Source organism: Nannospalax galili, unplaced genomic scaffold, assembly GCF_000622305.1.
Source record: "Nannospalax galili isolate Female #2095 unplaced genomic scaffold, S.galili_v1.0 scaffold713, whole genome shotgun sequence".
NCBI lineage: Eukaryota > Metazoa > Chordata > Mammalia > Rodentia > Spalacidae > Nannospalax > Nannospalax galili.
In genome coordinates, this window is record NW_008333780.1 from 1,042,886 (window position 1) to 1,066,003 (window position 23,118).

The 23,118-nt window shown below is 39.3% G+C and overlaps 1 protein-coding gene across 4 annotated transcripts in view; it reads right to left on the minus strand.

Moving 5' to 3' along the window:
- The window catches only part of Zfyve9 (zinc finger FYVE-type containing 9), a 287,358-nt gene that overhangs the window by 82,768 nt on the left and 181,472 nt on the right, over nt 1-23,118 (minus strand). For all 4 annotated transcript variants that reach the window (XM_008828437.3, XM_029561268.1, XM_008828436.3 and 1 more), the window contains 3 exons: nt 21,837-21,957; nt 16,506-16,628; nt 13,860-14,015 (listed from right to left, as the gene is read on the minus strand). In XM_008828437.3, coding sequence (XP_008826659.1) covers nt 13,860-14,015; nt 16,506-16,628; nt 21,837-21,957 — 400 coding nt within the window. The remainder of the gene's footprint in view (nt 1-13,859; nt 14,016-16,505; nt 16,629-21,836; nt 21,958-23,118) is intronic.

Genomic DNA, 23,118 nt, shown 5'->3' on the forward strand with positions numbered 1-23,118 from the left:
GGTCTCAGGGTCTAAGACTGTTGCTGATCAAGTCCTCTGCCCCCAAGCCAGTATGTCCCCAACTAAGCAAAGCAAACCTGAGTCCTGACAGTCTGAAACTCCAGTTCCAGGGGATCCAACAGCCTCTTATGTCTTCCGTGGGCATTGCATGACATGGGTGCACTTACTTGCATGCAGGCAATACACACATACACATAAAATAATAATAATAATAAATAAAATCCCTGAGTTCTGGGATTAAAGGTGTGCGCCACCATGCCCAGCAATAAAGATATTAAAAAAATTTTTTTTTAAAAAGCCAGAGGCAGATGCTGATCTCTGTGAGTTCAAGGCCAGTCTGTTCTACATAGTGAGTTCCAGGCCAGCTGGGGCTACAGGGAGACCCTGACTCAAAAAAGACCCCCCAAAAAATTAAAATAAAAAATTAAAAATATTAAAAATAAACACAATTAAAAAGGTATTTATTTTTATAATGATATTGGAATTATCAATATAAATGAAAATAAGAGCATTAATTTTTCCTTTTATAAAAGGTAAAACAGGATTGAAGAGATGGCTCAGTGGTTAAGAGCACTGGATGCTCTTACAGAGGATATGGGTTCAGTTCCCAGCACCCACATGTCAGCTAACAACCATCTGTAACTCCAGTTCTAGGAGATCTGATGTCCTCTTCCCGCCTCTATGGGCACTGCACAACATAGGTACACTTACATACATGCAGGCAAAATACTCATACACATTTTTAGAAAAAGATAAAACAAACTACAGATGACAGTAAGATTAATGAAGGTACTAAATGAGCAAACTATCCTAAAGCTTGTCATTTCTGAGAAAGGATGGAAGTACTATATGGTAGGTAGACTTCTCTCTGCCTCTTGGTGTACATACCTTGTTTAATTTTCTCCCTAGGAGTAGGGGCATCACCTATGTATATTATGAGATATCACCCCCATGTTTAAGTTACTCATCAGATCACTCTGAGTTAATCAAAAGGTAGATTATCAGAGTGGGCCTGATATAAGCTCCTTAAATCTAGGTATAGGGGATATTCAAAGCAAACAGATATTTCTGTGGGTCTGGAAGAACAAAGGTATCCATGCTGCAAGCTATCTAAGGAGTCATAAAAGCAAGGAAATGTAGGTAGCTTCTCAAGGTCAAGAGTAGCTTGCAGCCAACAGCTAGCAATAATATGGGGACCTATAGGGAACAGAATTCTGGTAGTAATTTAAAAGAGCTTAGAAATGAGACATAATAGCACAAATGATATTCTGATTACAGCTTTGAGGCATCCAAAGCAAAGGATTCAATTAAATTGGTTAGATTTCTAATCCATGGAAACTGTGCAATAATAAAATTGTGTTAAGTCACTAAGTTTTTGGCTTAGAAATATATCACAGAAACTGATATAAGCCAAGGGAGGTGCTATATACCTGTAGTACTAGCTAACCTAGAAAGTGAGGCAGGAAGATCAGTTAAGCCCAGTAGTTTAGGACCAGCCTGGATGGAGACTCAACTTCAAAACAAAGAAACATGCCAATGTGTGGAAGTGTATACTTTTAATTACAGCACTCAGGAGGCAGACACAGGTGGACCTCTGTGAGTTCAAGGTCAGTCTTGCCTACATAGCACATTTTGGGGGAGCCAGGGCTACCTAATGAGAAACAAAATAAAATAAACCCACACCAAAAGCAAAAGCAAAATGCACAGTTGGAGGGGCTGGATAGAAGGCTCAACAGTTAAAAATACTCCCTACTCTTGCAGAGGACCTGAGTTCAGCTCCAAACACCTACAGCAGACAGTTCACAACTGCATTCAACTTCAGCTCTAGGGGCTCCAACATCTCTGGCCTCTGATGGTACCTGCACACATTCAGACACACACATACACACACATAATTAAAAATAATAAAGCTTTTCTTTTAAAACCCAACCAATTTTTTAAATGAAATATTAAAAGAATTCAGACAATGGCTGGAGAGATGGCTCAGTGGTTAAGAGCACTGGCTGCTCTTGTAGAGGACCTGGGTTTGATTCCCAGCACCCACATGGCAGCTAACAACTGTCAGTAACTCCAGTTCCAGGGGATTTGACTCCTTCTTCTGGCCTCCACAGGCATTCCAAGACACAAGTGCACTTACATACATGCAGGCATAACACTCATACACATAAAATAAAAATAATAAATAAAATATTAAAACAGTAATAACAAATAAAACATTTTTGAAAATCAAAAGAAATTACTTCTGAGAGGAAAACCAGGAAAGAATTCACAGAAAAGTGCTCTTTAATGCTTAAAAGAACTGACTGAGTGTGGTAGCACATGCCTGTAATCCCAGAATTTAGGAGGCTGAAGCAGGATGATTGTCATCTGTTCTGAGGTCAGCCTGGGCTAGATAGAAAGATGCTGTCTCAAAAACAAAACAAGCAAAAGACTTAAGAAAACTGACAGGATTCAGTTGAGGTGTTGGAAAACAGCAAAGTGGGAAAACACTGCACCATGGATAATAAAATAGGAAATTATTAGAATTTATTTTAAATTTTTATTTTTTTGGTTTTTTTAAGACAGAGGCTCCCTGTAGCCCCAGATGGCCTGGAACTTGCTACGTAGACCAGGCTGGCCTTGAACTCACAGAGATTCACCTGCCTCTGCCTCCTAAATGCTGGGATTAAAGATGTGCACCACTATGCTTGGCAGAAAATTATTAGAATTTATAAAGAACCAAAAAATGTTTAGTTTGGCTACAATACAAGCATAAGGAGATGACTACTGGCAAATGAAGAGAGTAGGAATCTAAAATCAGATCATAGCATACTAGAGTGTACAGTTTATTCTAAAGAAGATACATGTGACCAGGCCTCCATCTCTGGAAAACTTCTGCTTTCTCTGCATCTACCTCACAAGCGCTAGGATTACAGACATATACCACCATATCCAGTTTATGTGGTACTGGGGATTGAACTAAGGGCTTCATGCATGCTACATCAGCACTCTACCAACTGGGTCACATTGCTGTCTCTTTCATATTTCAATAGTTGAAACCACAGTCTACTGATGTAGCCAGAGATCTTTTGTTTGTTTTAATGTTTATTTAAATTTTAAAAATTTTATTTTTTATTGAATGTTTGTGATAGTTATACAATATAGTTTGATGGTATTTAGATCCCTTCTCTACCTGAACTTCCCTCCTACTGCCTTCCCTGCCCAATTTGATGTACTATACTATCTTTTTGTTTGTTTGTTTGTTTGTTTGTTTGTTTTTTGAGACAGGGTCTCCCTGTAGCCACAGCTGGCCTGGATTCACTATGGAGACAAGGCTGGCCTCGAGCTCGCAGAAATCCACCTGCTTCTGCCTTCTGAGTGCTGGGATTAAAGGCGTGCACCACCATCCCCGGCTTGATGTACTATCATTCATACACACACACACACACACACACACACACACACACACACACACACATGTATATATGTAAATAAAACGCAGCTTATAGAGTCTGATTTGTGTCCTCAAATGTCTTTCAGTGTAGGTCCATCCACTGGGCCAAACAAGTGTCCCATTCCTGTAAGACACTGTCTTTTCTCCCTCCCAGCAGCCATCAATTGCCAAAAGTTCCTTAGGGTTAGGTTGGGATTTCTTATTCACTTCCCCATGTCTATGCTGGGATTTTTGTCTGATTTGAGTTTGTACAGGACTTGTGCATACTGTCACCATTCATGAGGAGCTGACCAGCTGTCTGAAAGACTGTTTTCTTGTGGTCTTTCACCCCTCTGGCTCTTACAATCTTTCCACCCTCTCTTACACAATAATCCCTGAGCCTTGGGAGGCAAGGTTTGAAATAGCTGTCCTATTCAGAGATAAGCACTCTGTGGCCTCTTGTTCTCTGGACTTTGGCCAACTGTGGGATTCTGTGTTAATCGTCATCTGCTGTATAAGAAAACTTCTCAGGTGAGAGGTGAGAGATGCATTTATCCTATGTGTAGAGGTTGCATTGAATATCACTTAGGGTTATTCTCTACATTTGACCAGTTCTGGAACTCTATGTAATAGTCTCCATGTTTTGCAAAAAGAAGCTTCTTTGATGAGGGGCGGGGGAAAGAAATTACATTGGTCTAGGGATGTGGAAAAAACAGTCTTTTTTTCCCTCTAGGATCTATGACCTCTCCAGCCACATGTATTTGACTATGTTTACAGTACCACACATCAGCTCCTTCCCACTGAGTGGGTCTTAATCACAATTAGACAGCTGTTGATTATCCCCAAGATAGAAGTGCCACTACTGCATCAATACCAATAGTTTGCTGGGCCAGCCATTGTTGTTTATTAGGCTTTACACTGGGTAGGATTGTTTTTGTCCCTTGGCAGCTTGTATAATATTCACTGATACCATGAGAACTAGTCTTCAGGGAGGAGGTTTCCAGGCCAGTTTCAATTTGCTTGCTCCAAGTCCTGTGTCTGAAATGTGGCCTGTTTTCAGCCAATAGGGTCTTACCTTCTAATTCTATAGGGCAATCAAGGGCTATGATTATAGCCTGTGTTATTTTGGGAGTCTCGGCCTACCCTGGCTAACAGCTCAAACGGAGGTTTCTTCTGTCTGGCATTGTTTTTTGTTATATAGCCTTCAGCTATACACATGTACTTATATATTTGTTGTATGTATATTTTTCAGTAGGATTTTGAACTAATACATTTCCCTCTCGTTTTTTTATACCATCTAGGCATTATCTCTCCTCTCACTTCCCCTTGCTACTTCCTCCCCAGTTAAAGCATCCTCCTCTTTCCCCATTCAACACCCTTAGTATTAGGTAAATGCAAAACAAAAGTAGTTTAGGGGTTAAAGAGGGGTTGGAGAGATGGCTCAGAGGTTAAGAGTACTTGCTGCTCTTGCAGAGGACCTGAGTTCAGTTCTCAGCACCCACAAGTCAGCTAAGAACAGTCCATAACTCCAGTGCCAGGGGATAGGACACCCTCTTCTGGCCTCCACAAGCACTGCATGATACAGATGTACTTACATATAGCAGGTAAAACACTCATACACATAAAAATAATTTTAAAAAATTAAAAAGAAAATCTATTTTAAGATTTCATCTAACACCAGTCAGAATGACTGAGATTGAGAGAACAAATGACAACAAGTGCTGGCCTGGATGTAGGGAAAGGGGAACCCTCATCCACTGCTGGTGGGATTGAAAACTGGTGCAACCACCATGGAAATCAGTATGGAGAGGTTTTTTTTTTTTTGGTCTTTTTCAGACAGGATCTTCCTGTAGCCCTAGCTGGCCTGGATTCACTATGGAGACCAGACTGGCCTCAAACTCAGAGAGATCCGCCTGCCTCTGCCTCTCGAGTGCTGGGATTAAAGGCGTGCACCATCATGCCCAGCCCAGTATGAAGAGTTTTTAAAAAACTAAAAATAGGGGCTGGAGAGATGGCTCAGTGGTTAAGAACACTGGTTGTTCTTGCAGAAGACCCGGGTTCGAATCCCAGCACCCACATGGCAGCTAACGACTGTCTATAACTCCAGTCCCAGGGGATCTGACAGCCTCTTCTGACCTCCGTGGGCATTGCACAACATGGGTGCACTTACCTACATGCAGCCAATACATGCATACACATAAAATAAAAATAATAAAATTTTTAAAAAACTAAAAATAGGGGTAGGAGAGATGGCTCAGTGGTAAAAACACTGGTTACTCTTGCAGAGGACCTTCGGTTCCCAGCATCCACATGGCGGATAACAACCACCCATAAATCCAGTTCCAGGGGATCTGATGCCCTCTTCTGACTTTTGGGGGCATTTCACAACACGAGTACACTTACATACATGCAGGCAATACACTTATACAAGTAAAATAAAATTAATAAACAATATATTCTAAAAAACTAGAAATAAATCTACCATATGATCTGGTCAAACCATTCCTTGGCATATACCCAACAAACTCATCCTACTACAGAGATACTTGCACAGCCATGTTTGTTGCTGCTCTTTTCACAATAGCTAAAAAATAGAAAGAACTTAAATGCCCTTTAACTGGTGAACGAATAATGAAAAATGTGCTATATTTACACAATGGAGTTCACTCATCAGTAAAGAAACTTGAAATCAGGAAATTTGCAGGTAAATGAATGGAACTAGAAAGTGTTACTTCATTTAGTAACACAGATTCAGAAAAACAAGCAACATACATTCTTATTTGTGGATCTTAGCTCCAAATCCCAAATGTGAGCATGTATCCTGATGTAACTGCAGGAGCCAGGAAAATGGAAAGGATCCATGGGGATAACTGGGAGGAAGGGGCCCAGGAGAGGGAGGACAGAAGGAGCATGGGAGAGGGGAACAGTAACAGAAGGACGGACACCTTTTAAAACCACAAAACCTGGAATAGTCCAATTTCAAAATGTCCTATAGACATTTTTGGAAAAAAAGACATACAAATAGTCAACAGAAACATGAAAAAATGCTCAGCATCACTAATCATCATGGAAATACAAATAAAAAACATACCGAGGTCACTGCACCCTAGTTGGCTATAATACAGAGGCCAAAAATTAACAGATGTTGCTGAAGATACACTATTGGTAGAAATGTACATTAGTCCAGTTATTATGGATTCCTTAAAAAACTACAAGTAGGACTACCATATGATCCAGCAATTCCACTACTAGGTATATATCCAAAGGGAATGGAATCATTGCATCAAAGAGAGGTCGTTTCTGCAATGTACATAGCCTCTTATATCAAAGACTCACACTCCTCTTTACTCTAACATTATTCAATAACCATTGAAAGAACCAAGGAGTCTGTCAAAGAATAAATGGTAAGGGTATTATGGTATATATACATAATGGAATATTATTCATCCATAAGAAGAATGAAGCCTGCCATTTGTAGTAACATGAATAAAACTGCAGGTCATGCTACATGAACAAATCAGATACCAAAAGATGTTTCACACATTCTCTCTCCTTTGTGAAATTAAAAAGTGGATCTCATAGAAAAAACTGGAGTGGGAGAGTGGTCACTAGAGCCTGTAAAGGTCAGCAGGGAGAGAAGGTAGGTCAGGGGAACCAGCATAGTTAGAGGACTAGTTCTGTTTTTCTATAACACAATATGAAACTTGGCTATAAAAATCTATGGTAGCCAGGTGTGGTGGTGCACCCCTTTAATCCCAGAATATAGGAAGGAGAGGCAGGTGGATCTCTTTGAGATCGAGGTCAGTCTGGTCTACATAGGGAGTTCCAGGCCAGTTCGAGCTACAGGGAGACCCTATTCCAATGCCCCTCCCCAAATCTGAGGTATATTTATTAGAAGTTCCCAACATAGAAATGACTGATATTTGAGGAGACAGAGTGCTTACAACCTTGATTGGATTATTACGCACTTTGTATACATGTATTGGATTACTGTACCACACTCTAGAAAGTTGTACAAATACTAGGTCCCTCATGAAATTAAATAAAATTTTATAATAAAAAACCATTTACATAAAACATTTTAATGACTCGTGCAATGAACCATCACCTTCCTTGCAGTTAATCCCTCTGAACTCTATTCACACCCTAGTCTTTTCATGCTGGCCTATTCCATTCAAAAATCATAATTTCAACCATCAAAAGAAAGCTATGTTTTCCAAATTTGTATTTCTAAGATCTACATCCATATATTTGCCTGATTAATTCATTAATCATTAGTTCTAATTCAACAGACTGAACCAAGAATTCATCTCTTGTTCTTCTGTGAAACCTGCTCTTCTATTATCAACTGAGGAAATAAGACCAACCCACTCAGGTACCCAAGCTAGAAATCTGAAGCTAACATTAACTTGCCACCCCAAACCCCTCACACTCAGTTGGTAAATTGTATTCAATTGAACCATCATTTTCTTTCACCTCTCTCCAACTCTTTATTCTTACTGTCATTACTTAGTTTAAGCCTTATAATTTCTTTATTACTGAATTCCTATTAAAAAAATTAAAAAAATTTTTTTAGTCTTTTTGAGACAGGGTCTCCCTGTAGCCCCAACTGATCTGGAACTCACTATGTAGACCAGGCTGGTCTCAAACTCACAGAGATCTGCCTGCCTCTACCTCCCAAGTGCTGGGATTAAAGGCATGCACCACCACGCCCGGCTCAAAAAAATCAGTTTTGAAGTACAATTTATATACAATAAAACTCACAGATTTGAAGTATATAGTTTCATGAATTTGTTTTGTTTTGGATACAAGATCTCATGTAACCTCAAACTACTGCTACCTCCCAAGTGCTATGGTTACAGGTGTGTGCCACCACACTCTGCTAGTTCCATGAATCTTAACAGATGATAATGTTCATGCAAGCACTACTTCAATCAAATGCAGAACATCAACCCCAGAAACTGTATCCTTACCTCACTTCAGGCAAGCACTGAATTGTTTTCTTTCACCACAGATCAATTGTGCTTGTTCCAGAGACTTGTATAAACAAAACCATCCAATATGTACTTTTTGTGCCTGGCTTCTGTAGGTCAGCATAATACCAGGGAGATTCATCTATATTGTTATGAATTAACACCAGTGTGTGCATTGTTACTCCTGAGCAGTATGATCATCTATGAACATACTACATTTATTTAACTACCACTTTTTGTACTGCTTCTATGTTACCTTTCTAAAATGAAAATCAGATTATACTACTCATCTCAGGAGGTTCCTCACCACCTATAGGACAGGCTCCCTCTCAACATAAACAATTATACCTCAAAGTCATTTCTCTATTCAGTTTTTACACATGAACACATTCAAATTGAGCAGAAAAGTAAAAGGCTCAGTTTCAGGGTACTATATAGCCTGGAAGATCTGGATGTCTTCAAATTAATCCTATACATTTTGAACTGATAACAGTGAATAGCCAAAATGTACTCCACAGGCCAATTTCTTTTCTTTTCTTTTCTTTTCTTTTCTTTTCTTTTCTTTTCTTTTCTTTTCTTTTCTTTTCTTTTCTTTTCCCTCCCCTCCCCTCCCTTCCCTTCCTTCCTTCCTTTCACAGGCCAATTTCTCTTCCTTCCTTCCTTCCTTCCTTCCTTCCTTCCTTCCTTCCTTCCTTCCTTCCTTTTTTTGAGACAGGGTCTCCCTGTAGCCCCAGCTGGCCTGGAACTCACTATGTAGACCAGGCTGTCCTTGAACTCACGGAGATCCGCCTGCCTCTGCCCTGCTGGGATTAAAGGCATGTGCCACCACAGGTCAATTTCTAGAGCATTACTTGGCCCTTACCTGAGATTTCACCTTATCACAAGGCTAATTAAAGCAAAAATGTACAAAAGTTTATGGATAAACAATAAAAAACATTAAAAAGGCAGTAGTCTGCTCTTGTGCTTATTATAAAAGCATTTTTGCTGGATGCAGTGGCACACACACACCTATAATCCCAGGACTGTAATGAATTTGAGGCCAGTCCATGCTATATAGTAAGTACCAGCCAGGGCTAGGTAACAAAACATAATAAAACCCTGTCTCAAAACAAAACCAAAAACTCAAAACAAAATAAACAAACCACAAAGCATTAAAAAAATTTCCCTGTTAGCATATTAATTTCATAACTACAATTTTAAGTATTATTAAAAAGTTCTGGGGCTGGAGAAATGGCTCACTGGATAAGAGCACTGACTGCTCTTGCAGAGGACCCAGGTTCAATTCCCAGCACCCACATGGCCAGCTAACAACTGTTTGTAAGTCCAGTTTCAGGGGATTCAATGTCCTCTTATGACCTCCACGGGTGCACTTACATGCATGTAGGCAATACACTCATACATATAAAAGAAAACAAAAATAAGAAAAATGAAAAAAAGTCCTAAAAAAGATTCACACACATAACAAATATAGCAAAGTTAAACTTTTTACCTATACATGGGTATTTATGTTGCTTCTAATTAAAAACAAATTTAAGCTATTATTTTTATTTTTTGTATGTGTGAGTGTATTGTTTGCATGTATGTAAGTGCACCTGTCGTGCAATGCTCATGGAAATCAGTAGTGGGCATCAAATCCCCTGGAACTGGAATTATGGATGGTTGTTAGTTGCCATGTGAGTGCTGGAAACTGAACCTGGATCCTCTGTAAGAGTGGCCAGTGCTCTTAACCACTGAGTCATTTCTCTAGCCCTGTTGCTTCTAATTTTTGTGTTAAATTTAGGTAATGCTTCAATAAACACTTTTTTTTTTGGTGTTTTTGAGACAGGGTCTCCCTGTACCCCAGCTCTCCTGGAACTCACTATGTAGACCAGCCAGGCCTCAAACTCCACCTGTCTCTGCCTCCCAAGTGCTGGGATTAAAGGTGTGCACCACCACGCCCAGCCTCAATAAACACTTAATACACGAAAACGTGCTTTATATTTTAGATAATGTCTTTGGCCCAAAATTCCATAAAGGAAATTAAAACATTAAGGAGTCTGGGGGTGGGGCTGGAGAGATGGCTCAGCGGTTAAGAGCACTGATTGCTCTTGCAGAGGACCCGGTTTCAATTCCCAGCACCCACACAGCTATGAATCATCTTAACTCCAGTTCCAGGGGAATCCAATGCCCTCTTCTGACCTCTGTGGCACTGCATAACACAGTGTGCTCACATGCATGTGGGCAATATACTCATACAAATAAAAATAATAAATTTAAAAAATGTGGGTTTTTTTTGTCTTTTTTGAGACAGGGTCGCCCTGTAGCACCAGCTGTCCTGGAACTCACCATGAAGACCAGGCTGGCCTTGAACTCGCAGAGATCCGCCTGCCTCCGCCTCCCGAGTGCTGGGATTAAAGGTGTGCGCCACCACGCCCGGCTAAAATATTTTTTAAAAAGAAGTCTTGGAGTAACAAATATGGTGGCACATGCCTTTGGTCCCAGCACTTGGGAGGCAGCAGCAGAGGCAGAGACAGGGATCTCTGTGAGATTGAGGCCAGTCTGGTCTACACTGTGAGTTCCAGGCCAGCTGGGGGCTATAGGGAGACTCTGTTTCAAAAAACAAACAAAAAAGAAGTCTGGGGGCTGGAAGACGACTCTGAGTAACATGCTTGCTGCATAATCCTGATGACCGGAGGTTCCATCCTAGGAATCCACATAAAGGTGGAAGGGGAGAACTGAGTATGAAGTTGTCTCTGACCACCACAAGCACTCTGTGTGGTACATGAGCACCCATATGCTCATATCACACACACACACACACACACACACACACACACACACACACACACACACACACAATCATATTAGGGCATGGTGGCACACACCTTTAATCCCAGCACTTGGGAGGCAGAAGCAGGCGGATCCTCTGTGAGTTCGAGGCCAGCCTGGTCTACAGAGTGAGTTCCAGGCAGCAGGAGCTACACGGAGACCCTGTCTCAAAAAGACCACAAAAAAAAAAAAAAGAAAAGAAAAAAAGAAAAAAGAAAGTCGGAATAACTTATGGCTTTAATAGCCTCTTTAAAATTTTTTTATTATTTTTACTTTTTGTGTATTGAGTGTATTGTCTGCATGGATGTAAGTGCACCCATGTCATACAATGCCCACAGAAGTCAGAAGAGGGCATCAGATTCCCCTGAAGCTGGAGTTAAGGACAGTTGTTAGTGGGTGCTGGGAATTGAACCCAGGTTCTCTGGAAGAGCAGCCAGTGCTCTTAACCATTGAGTCATCTCACCAGTCACCTGGCTTTAATATCTTTATGAAATACTATCAATGAAATAGTTTTATATTCTAGCCACCCTTACCTCCCTCTCTCATTTTTTTTTTTTTAATTTGAGATGGAGTCTGTTCTTGTTTGGTATCTGTTGTTGTGATAAACATCATAACCAAAAACAGCGTGGGGAGGAAAGGGTTTACTTCATCTTACAACTCCAAGTAACAGTTGTCACTGAGTGAAGTCAGGACAGGAACCTGGAGGCAGGAAGTGAAGCAGAGACCATGCTTACTGGCTTACTTCCTGAGACTTACTCAGCCACTTTTCTTACACAGCCCTAGGTCCACCTGCCTAGGAAGGTAGTACCATCCACAAGGGGCCCCTGGGCCCTTCTACAACAATTAACAATCAAGAAAATGCCCCATTTTTAAAAAAAAAAAAAGGAAAAAGAAAATGCCTCATAGATATGCTCCACTGACCCAAGAGATGGAGGTTTTTTTTTTTTTTAAGAACTTAGTATGTAGTCCTGGATGGCCTAGAATTCACTATGTAGACCAGACTGGCCAAAAACTTGTGACTCTGCCTCTGCCTTCCAAGTTCTAGGACTATGCCCAGCTAGAAGCAATTCTGTTTTGTTAATATTTATTATTTTTACTTTTGTGTATGAATGTATTGCCTGCAGGTGTGTAAGTATACCTGTGTTGTGCAATGCCTGCAGAAGTCAGAAGAAGGCATCAGATTCCCCTGGAACTGGAGTTACAGATGGTTGTTAGCCTCCATGTTAGTCACTGAACTTGGGTCCTCTGCAAGAGCAGCCAGTGCTCTTACCTCCTGAGCCATCTCTTGAGCCCTGTTTTGTTTTGTTTTGAAGACAAGATCTCCCTATAGCACCAGTGGGTTTGGAACTCTAAATATGTGGATCAGGCTGACCTTGATTTCACAGAGATTTACCTGCCTCTGCTTTCTGAGTGCTGGGACTAAAAGTGTGTACCACCATGGTCCCAGTTTGGAAGATTTTAATTGAAATTCCTTCTTTTCAGGTGTGTCAAGTTGACAACCAAGATTAGCCATCACAGGGTCTCATTATGCAGCCAGGAGAAGCCTGGAACTCACCATTTTCCTATCTCAGCTTCCTGAGTGCTGGCATCACAGAAATGTGCAACCATACCTGTTGTAAGAATTGCCTTCAGGGGCTAAAAGCTGGCTCAGTGATTAGGAGCACATTGCTCTTGCAGTGGATCCGTATTCAGTTCCCAGCACCCATGTCAGGTGGCTCACAACTGCCTCTAGCTCCAGGGGATCTGATGCTCTCTTCTGGCCTCAGAGGGTACATGTATTCACATGCGTGTGTGTGCGTACGCATGAGCATACACGGCACACACACGCACACACAGAATTAAATAAATTTGAAAAAGAATCTCTTTTATTATCCATTTTACTTATGCTACCTGTTCCCTATTTATCAACTGTAGATATTATTTACTGACTTATCATAAATGAATATTTAGCTCAATTATATTACATCTTATCTTTTTTGTTAAATCAGGTGGATCTGTACTATCAAAAAATATTAACTTTTTTTTTTTAAGGTAAGATCTCACTAATGTAGTTTAGGCTGACCTAGAACTTGCTATACAGTCCAGGCTAGCCTGGAACTCATGATCTTTCTTCCTCAGCCTCCCAAGTGCTAGGTTTATATTTGACCATACCTGGTCAAATATCTTTTTCTCTGAAGTTTAGTGTTTCCTTATATTAATATTCTTAGCCTTCTCCAGATTCTAAAAGGTGTGCCTTTACTTTTACATTCCATAGTTAATAATACTTACAATTCACTTTCAAACCATAATAACATTGTATAGCCTATTCTTTTTAAAATGTGAATATTCAACTGCTTATGTAAACATTGATAACTGAAGGTCATGATTCTGATTAAGTTCTGATTATGTGTCCTTCTACCAGGTATCCATGTTATGATCCTTAAATAACTCAAAACAATATTCTTATGCCACAGTCAAGGGATTATTTTATAATTTTGATTTCAGCCTTTGTAAAAGAAAGAGAATTGTGACAAATAAAGTAATGAAATATATAATTTCCTCAAACTATGGCAAGCTCTAGTTTGTCACGAATATCAAATTTCAATGCAATATTTCCAAATCTAATATAATTATTTGATATCTGAATCCACTAACACAGTGCAAGGTTATACATAAGGCATTCCTACCTGCCAGAGCGTCCCGATAAAGCTGTACAAAGTGATTAAAGATATCCTTTGGCAAACACTTTTCATCTGGTAGACACTGCAGCAAAATGATTATCTCAGATTGACCCACGGCATGCATTCCCTTGGTTGTGAAACACCAGCACTTTCTGTTTACATCTATAGATGGAACAAAAATATAAAGATATTCTTAATCCTTGCTCCTAACAGGATGCACAGAAATCCACTAGAATACAGCAAAAAATTATGTAAGCCAATATAATTGGACTATAAACTTCTAGTTAATACATGAGCCAAAGAATCATTGCAGACAATAAAATATGTCAAAACCTTGGCTTTTTTCCCTCAATACTTGAAATTAAAAGAAATAAAAATGAAAGAAAATAAATTTAAGACTTAAATAGACCATAAGGACATAGCCCTCCACACTTATATTTTTAAAAAGCACTTGACTAGGGGCTGGGGAAACAGCTCAAGGTAAAGTGCTTGTGATGCAAGCATGAGGACCTGTATTGGGATTCCCAGTGCCCACATAAAAAGCTGAGAATGGCAGCATGTGAGTATAACCTCTGTGTGCAGTGTGGGAGGGGAACTGGGGAGGAGATACCAGGGGCTCACCAGTAAGCCAGTCTAGCCAGTCAATGAGCTCTAAGTTTAGTGAGAAACCCTGTCTCAAAAAATATGGTGGACAGCAATTGAGAAAGACACCCAACATTGACCTGTGACCTACATAAACACATCTACACTCATATACTAACACACACACACACACACACACACACACACACACACACACACATATATATATATATATATATATATATATATATATATATATATTTTCCACAGTGTGTATGTGTATGATGTGTGTATGTAAGGAAATAATTCCTTATGTAAGACTAGAAACAACAGTAATAAAAGCCAATATTAGAATTTTGGCTTCAGACTGTGCCCTAAAGAAAATAGTTTTTTTTGGTCTTTTTGAGACGGGGTCTCCCTGTAGCTCCAGCTGTCCTGGAACTCACTATGTAGACCAGGCTGGCCTTGGACTTGCAGAGATCCCCCTGCCTCTGCCTCCTGAGTGCTGGTATCAAAGGTGTGTGCCACCATGCCTGGCAAGAAAATAATTTTTATGCACTAGGTAGTTTAATTATATGCCTTCTTGGAACAAAAAACTATATAATCAGCAATGACTTTATTTGGTTTTACACTGTAAAAGATATGGCTTATCTAGACTACTTACTTTTACTTCCTCACTTTAAGGTTAGGAAGGATCCAAAAAACACAAGCTTTATACAGTCAAAATTACCATTCAATCTTTGACTCTTATCATCTGCACCGTAATACGTTTCCCACATAATTATGAACACCACTAAAGGCTGCTTTCTTTTACTTTGAAATTACTACTTTGTGTATCTAAGTAAGAAATGCCTAATCCAACTATGTGTGTGTGTGTGTGTGTGTGTGTGTGTGTGTGTGTGTGTGTATGTACATGTGCATGGGAGGTCACAGATGAATGCTGACTGTCCTTTGCAGTTGTTCTCCACCCTATTTTTTGAGACAGTGTCTCTCACTGAACCCGGAGCTTGCCAATTCAGCTAGGCTGGCTGGTGAGCAAGCTCCAGTGATCTCCTGTCTCTGCCCCTCCAGTGCTGAGATTACAGATCTGGGCCACTGCACCTGCTTGTTTTTCATCTGTGTGTTGGGGATCAAACGCAGGTCCTCATGCCATGTGGACACTTTTACCAACTTTGCTATGTCCCTAGTCCTCCAATACAACTATTTTCAGGTGGTTAAGGAATTTTAGGTTAGCTAATTTCTAAGTATAACTTAAGAAGTAGATATGGTAAATTGAAAATTCGACAAATTATGTTTAAATTTGACTCTGGAAGGAAAAATGGAAAACATTAATAATTGGCCAAACACACAAAAGTATGATTATCAAGTAAGCCAGAAACCTACAACTCATCAATGGGAAACCTCCAAGGAAGCAGCATATAGGTGTTTCTAGTTTCTGAAGTCAAGTTAAAACAGATACACAGTGGGAAATAGAGGACATTCCCCCAAAATTGACTCTTGCAGGATCAATGCATTCTCTATTTTCCAATATCATATTGGAAAGAATCAAGGTTTAAGTTACTGTCCTCTTTCTTGATCTGATGTCCATGAATCTAGCACCAAGAATTGAGAAATTTCCTCTGATAATTTATGAATATTAAAGTTTGAAAGTATACTACATAACTCACACTTTTTCCAACTAGATTCTGTACCATGATTAGAGCTTCTGGGTCTTAAAATCTAATATGTAAATGTCTGGCCCCCCTGGATAATTTATTCACCTCCAGTTATTCTGGTTGTGAGTTGTAACTTAACATACCCATCTCAAGAAGAATTTAACTCACATCACATTATTTGACTTTCCTCCGTGAAGAATTCACCTATCTCATCCCTGTGACTAAAGGCAAGAGTTTCAGTTAGTCTCACAGTTCTCCTCGATGGCACATCATTTTATATAAACCAATTTCTTCAGAACTCAATTTTCAGTAAGATGAGAATATATATAAAAAATACTTTTGTGTAACAAACATGAAAGCTTTAAAAATATCTATGTTTAAAGTACTTCATTTTAATTAAGAAATTCTAACTTACAATTTACAATTTTAACCATTGACAATAAATTTGCATTTAAAACAAATACAAGTGGATCAGGACCACCATCCTCCAGTTGTTGCATGACTGAAATCTGTGATGGTTTCTCTTCCACAGCATAATCTGTAAAGAGAGAAAATATTGTAATGGATTGGTTAATGGACACATTGATAAAGAAATCTCATGAAGAATGGCCTGATTAGTCACAGGAAAGAGATAAACATTTGACACAGGTCGTGGTTTGAACATGCTGTCACACTCTTACCTTAATAGTGCTTCTTTTTACTTTAAAAAGTGACCCAGTCTGGTTGGAATGACAATAGGCTTGTCCTATGTATAAACCTTCTCCCCAACCCCTAAAAATGGTTTGTCTCAAGTCTGAAGTCTATCTCTTTATTTAACAAGTGTTCAATTATTATAACGAGAATGTCACAGGATAAATGTTCTAAGGTCAACGTTTAAAATAATACAAAATACACACAAAAAAGTGATGATCTACTAGGAGTTACCTATTGAAAATGTCAAGGAGTTTGGATAGAGGGGAACCTTACTTTTTAAAAACTCAATATCCTGACTGCTTGATATTTTTGACACTTATAAAACATTAGACTTTAAAAAAATGGACTAAGGGGAGAGGTTAAGAGCACTGGTTGCTCTTTCAGAGGACCTGAGTTTGGTTCCCAGAATCCATATGGGTAGCTAACAACCATCTGTAACTCCAGTTCCAGGAGATCTGATGCCCTCTTCTGGCCTCCACAGGCAATGCATGTACATGATGATGCACATAAAAACAATTAATTAAAAATGGATTTTTAAAAAAATAAAAGTATCATAATTGGTTTCATTAGATAATTCCTCTAAATATATCTCAAGAACTTACAACATACATCAGTTAAATCATTAGTAAGCCACACACCAGACAAGTTAATACTCGAGACTGAATGCAATGCTTCCTCTTGCTCTGCAAGCACAGATTGTAATACTCAGCCACCTCATTTTGAATGGTGGTCATCTTAGTGTAAAGTCACAATCACAGACAGTAATCACTGTCAAATCTAATTAAAAACAAAGGAAAGGAATTGGAAATTCAAAGTTCAATGATGTTCTCATAAAATGTATCATGAGGACACAGCCAGGACAAAAAAGCAACATTATTTTCCACTGATCAAAAGAAACAAAAACTGATTTTTTTTTAGATCTAGTGGAAAATATTTATTTTCCTATCAATGAAAAAACATACTTGAAAGAAAATTAAGCAATTTTTAAAAATTTAAAGTTATACCAGTAGAATAAAAAAATTGCAAAATTCTGAAGAGATTGTAATACAAACATTATAATTAAATACACAAAAGTACTTGTTCTTTCTTGGTAGGAGACAGTTTGACAACTAGAATGAACGGATTCAAGTTTTATTAAAATAGAATCCAGCTGGACTGGAAAGATGGTTCAGTGGTTAAGAGCACTAATTGCTCTTGCAGAAGACCCAGGTTTGGTTCCCAATACCCACATGGTGGCTAACAACCATTTGTAACTCCAGTTTCAGGGGAAATCAATGCTTTCTTCTGGCGTCCACAGGCACACAGGTAAACTTACATACATGCAGGCAAAAGGCACACACACACACACACACACACACAGAGAGAGAGAGAGAGAGAGAGAGAATCCAGCAATCTGACTTCTTATAATAATAAAATAAACCATTATAATTCATTAATAAATTAACTCATTAAAATAACCAAAATTCAAACTTACACAGCAACCTTCTTAACAAAAATGTACTGTAGGGAGTCCTGGTAAAGGAACAATGTGTTACACTATCAAAAGAATGCTGAACTACCTGGGGTGCTGCATTTGACAGGAAAAACACTTAGGTCATATCTCCTGAGACCCTGCTTTGGGGCTAGAAGCATTTCAGACAGTGGAAAGGAAGAAGAAAAGGGAAGTAATAATTACATGCCAACCCAACTTGGTATCAGACACTTTCTTGTTACAGACATAAAACTATGTTATCTTGATTTAATATACACTCTTATACAGGAGTATAAGCTGTAGGAAGTATGAGCTATCTCACTTTACTTTTTTATGTATCCACCCACCAACCCACCCATCCACCCATCCATCCATCCATCCATCCATCCATCCATCCATCCATCCATCCATCCATCCATCATCTACCTATCATCTTTTTGAGACACAGCCACAGCTGGCCTGGAACTTGCTTTGTAGACCAGGCTGGCGTTGATCTCACAGAAATCTGCCTGCTTCTGCCTCCTGAGTGCTGGGATTAAACGTGAGCACCACCATGCCTGGCTGCTACCTCACTTTTAAAAAGGTTCTGAGAGGATGAGTGTCTTGCCTACTATAAAGTCCATTTTTCCCCATTATTCCATAGTAAAGGAAAAAGAAATAAAGTATAAAAAGTGAACTAAAAAATACAGCAAGGGGCTAGAGACACAGTTTAGTAGTTAAGAGCACTGGCTGCTGTTGCAGAGGACCCAGGTTCAGTTCCTAGCACCCACATAGCAGCTAACCATCAGTAATTCCAATTCCAGGGGAATCCGATGTCTTCTGACCTCTGCAGGCATTGCACAACACAGGTGCACTTACATACATGCAGACAATACACTCATACACATAGAATAAAAATAAATAATAAATTTTAAAAAAACAGCAAAATTAGATGTATTGGAAATGAAGTTCCAAGAGGAGTTGAGACATGCTTATGAGGAACTGTGTATATTTAGATAAGTGACTTGTACTGGGAATTCCTTAAATAGTTTGAAATAAGGACAGTATGTGATAGTATCTATGCTTTAAAGGTAACTGCTAACAGTATGAAAGATAAAATAAAAAGGAAGTATGAAGTCAGGGGATCAGGAACAAGATTAAGACCCAAGGAGAAAAATATTAAAAAAAATTTTTTTATTGAATTTTTGTGTATTTCACAGAGAACATCTTAATTATCTTTATACCCCCTTCCGCTCCTTCCCATAGCCCCGAACTGGAATTCATACCTTCTGTCATTTGTGTTAAGGCCTAGCATGTCATGTCAGTGTCCTCAGATGTCCCTCAGTGCAAGTTCATTCACTGGGGTCTAGTCGGCCTATCTAGGGTCCCTCCCTTTAGGAAGATCAGCAATTCCTCATCCAGCAGTAATTAGCTTCTAATAATTCTTTGACTAAGATTGGAGCCTGCTGTCCATTGGAAAAAAATGATTAAAAAAATTTTTTTCAATTATTTTTATTTTATGTGTATGAGTGTATTGTCTGCATGTAGGTAAGTGGACCCGTGACATGCAATGCCCGTGGAGGTCAGAAGGGGCTGTCAGATCCCCTGGGACTGGAGTTACAGACAGTTGTTAGCTGCCATGTGGGTACTGGGATTCGAACCTGGGTCTTCTGCAAGAACAACCAGTGTTCTTAACTGCTGAGCCATCTCTCCAGCCCCCAAAAAGATTATTTTAAAAATTATTTTTTATTTATTTTTATTGTATGTGTATGGATGTTTTCCCTGCATGTGTGCAAGTGTACCCCTGTACACAGTACTCACAGAAGCCAGAAGAGAGTGTTGAATCCCCTGGAACTGGAGTTAAGAATGGTTGTTAGTCACCATATGGGTACTGAGAACTGAACCCGGGTGCTCTGCAAAGGCAGCCATTGCTCTTAAGTGCTGAGTCTTCTCTCCAGCACCCAAAAAGATTATTATTAATAAGCTAGGTGTGGTGGCACACACCTTTAATTCCAACACTTGGGAGGCAGAGGCTGGTGAATCTTTGTGAGATTGAGGCCAGCCTGGTCTACATAGCGAGTTCCAGACCAGCTGGGGCTACAGGGAGATCCTGTCTCAAAAAGACCAAAAAAACATATATATTATTAACAAACCACTGAAAATGAACTGACTGGGTGCTTATGTTGGCATATCAATAATAAACTTTCACATAAGGTTAAGCATTCTTTTGGCTAAGTAGTAATTTTGCTATAAAGTTAAGAATTCTTTTATCAGAACTTCCTTTAAAAAAATGTGTGTGCAAGTGCATTACGTGTGTGTTTGTGTTACAGAGGAATAAACTGGGATTTCACAAATGCTGGTGAAGTGTTCTGCAACTGAACTACCTTTTCCATCCCTCTTTTCATTATTTATTTATTTACTTATTTTGTTTTTAAATTTATTTTATGTGTATTGTTTTGCATGCATGTATGTAAATGTACCATATGTGTAAAATGATGGCAGAGGTCAAAAGAGGGCGCCAGATCCCCTGGCACTGGAGTAATGTATGGATGTTGGCGGCCATGTGGGTGCTGGGAACCAAACCGGGGTCTTCTGCAAGAGCAGCCAGTGCTCTTAACTATTGATTTGTCTCTCTAGCCCCCTTATTTTGTTTTTTTGAGGCAGTCTCACTAAGTAGCTCTGGCTGACCTGGTACTATGTAGACTAGGTTGGCCTCAAAGTCACAGAGATCTTTCTGCCTCTGCCTCCTGAGTGCTGAGACTAAAGGCATGTGTCATTATGCCCAGCTCATTATTTCAAATTTTGAAACAAGTCCTGTATCAGCCTTACAGACCCATGCTACTACACCAGGTTAAAAGATATTCTTTAGACAGGCGTGGTGGTGCACGCCTTTAATCATAGCACTTGGGAGGCAGAGGCAGGCAGATCTCTGTGAGTTCAAGGCCCGCCTGGTCTACATAGTGAGTTCCAGGCCAGCTGGCTGAACTCACTATGTAGACCAGGCTGGCCTTGAACTCACAGAGATCCGCCAGCCTCTGCCTCCCAAGCGCTGTATTTATTTACTTTTATTTTATGTGTATGTGTTGCCTCCATGTATGTAAGTGCACCCATGTTGTGCAATGCCCACAGAGTCCAAAAGAGGGCATAAGATCCCTTGGAACTAGAATTGTGGATGGTTGTTAGCCACCTGGTTTCCAGGAACCTAACCAGGGTCCTCTCTAAGAGCAACCAGAGCTCTTAACCACTGAGCCATCTCCCTAGCCCCTAAAAGATATTCTTAACAGCAAAACAACTATTTAAGTCCTCATCACATTTTTTTATGTACCTTCCTGAATGTGTTATCATACTTCAAAGCAAAACTGTCCTGAGTGAATCAGGTTGAGCCAATTCTGGAACCACAAACAACTCTTTAGAGTATGATGAACTTTAAATATCCCTCCAAATGCTGAATATGACATTGTAATATAAAAACATAAAAAACAAACATCTATACTAAAACAACCAGTAATAGCAGCAACTACTTTCATGACACTGAGATTGTTACTGAGATAGCTGGTAGGATAGAAGGATAGAAGGTAGGATAGAAACATCATGTCTACATACCTCCTTTCACACCAGTGGAGATGAGGATGGGAGGAAGGCCATCTTCAGGAATAAGGTTCATTGCACTTCCAACTGGACTTCCAGCCTGAGTTATACTCCCAGAGAATAGAGAAATATCCACCTAGGAAAAGCAAGCCAGCAATGTGAACATTAGAGTGCATGTAATTAAGAGTACAATGAGAATTTGGGTGAAAAATTTAAATGTATACTTTTAAAAAAAATTATTTTACTTATTGTTTTTATTTTATGTGTATCCGTATATTGTCTGCATGTAGGTAAGTGCACTTGTTCTGCAATGCCTGTGGAGGACAGAAGAGGCTGTCGGATCCCATGGGACTAGAGTTACAGACAGTGGTTAGCTGCCATGTGGGTGTTGGGATTGGAACCCAGGTCTTCTGCAAGAACAACCAGTGTTTTTAACCACTGACCCATCTCTCCAGCCCCTAAATGTATACTTTTTAAAAGATAGCTGAAGATACTTGGAATATTTATAATAGTATAAAGAGATAATCCAACATCCATTAATAGGAAAACATAAATTTTAGTATATTAATAAGGAATATTATACAATAATAAGAATTTTTAGTATATAAAAACATGGATAAATCTCATAAATATTAAGTTGAGCTTATAAAGTTAGACAAAAATATATATTCTATATTGGCATAGGCAAAAATAATCTATGGAGATAGAAGTTGGAAAAATGGTTACCCTGGAGAAGATAGGGGAATAGGCAGGACAGATATTGACAGAAAAAGCGCATGAGACAATTTTTGTGGAGTGAACATATGGCTTACTCTTCCTTCTTTAAACTTTATACATGCAACAAAAAATGGAATAATATATCAGTAAATTAAATTTATTTTTTCCTTTTTGAATTCTGTCCTCTATGTAGCTGAGGATGGCCCTGAACTCCTGATTCTCCTGCCTCTTCTTCATAAGTGTTGGTATTACAGGTGTGTGACACCATACTCAGTTAATTTGGAGGTGGGAATTGAATCCAGGGCTTCATGTATGCTACCAATTACCAATTAAGATACATCTCCAGACTCAGTAGATCTAATTTTTTTTTTTTTTTGGTATTTTTGAGACAGGGTCTCCTTGCAGCCACAGCTGGCTTGGAACTCCCTATGTGTCAGGAGCCACTAATCACTGAGCTGTTGGCAGCCTCGTTTACTGAGTTTGTGTCATGCAAACCAGTACTTAACCTGCCCATTCAGGAGGAAGGTGTTTCTGGAGAGCCTCACAATGCCTGACCTTGAGGCATTAGTGGTAAACAAAA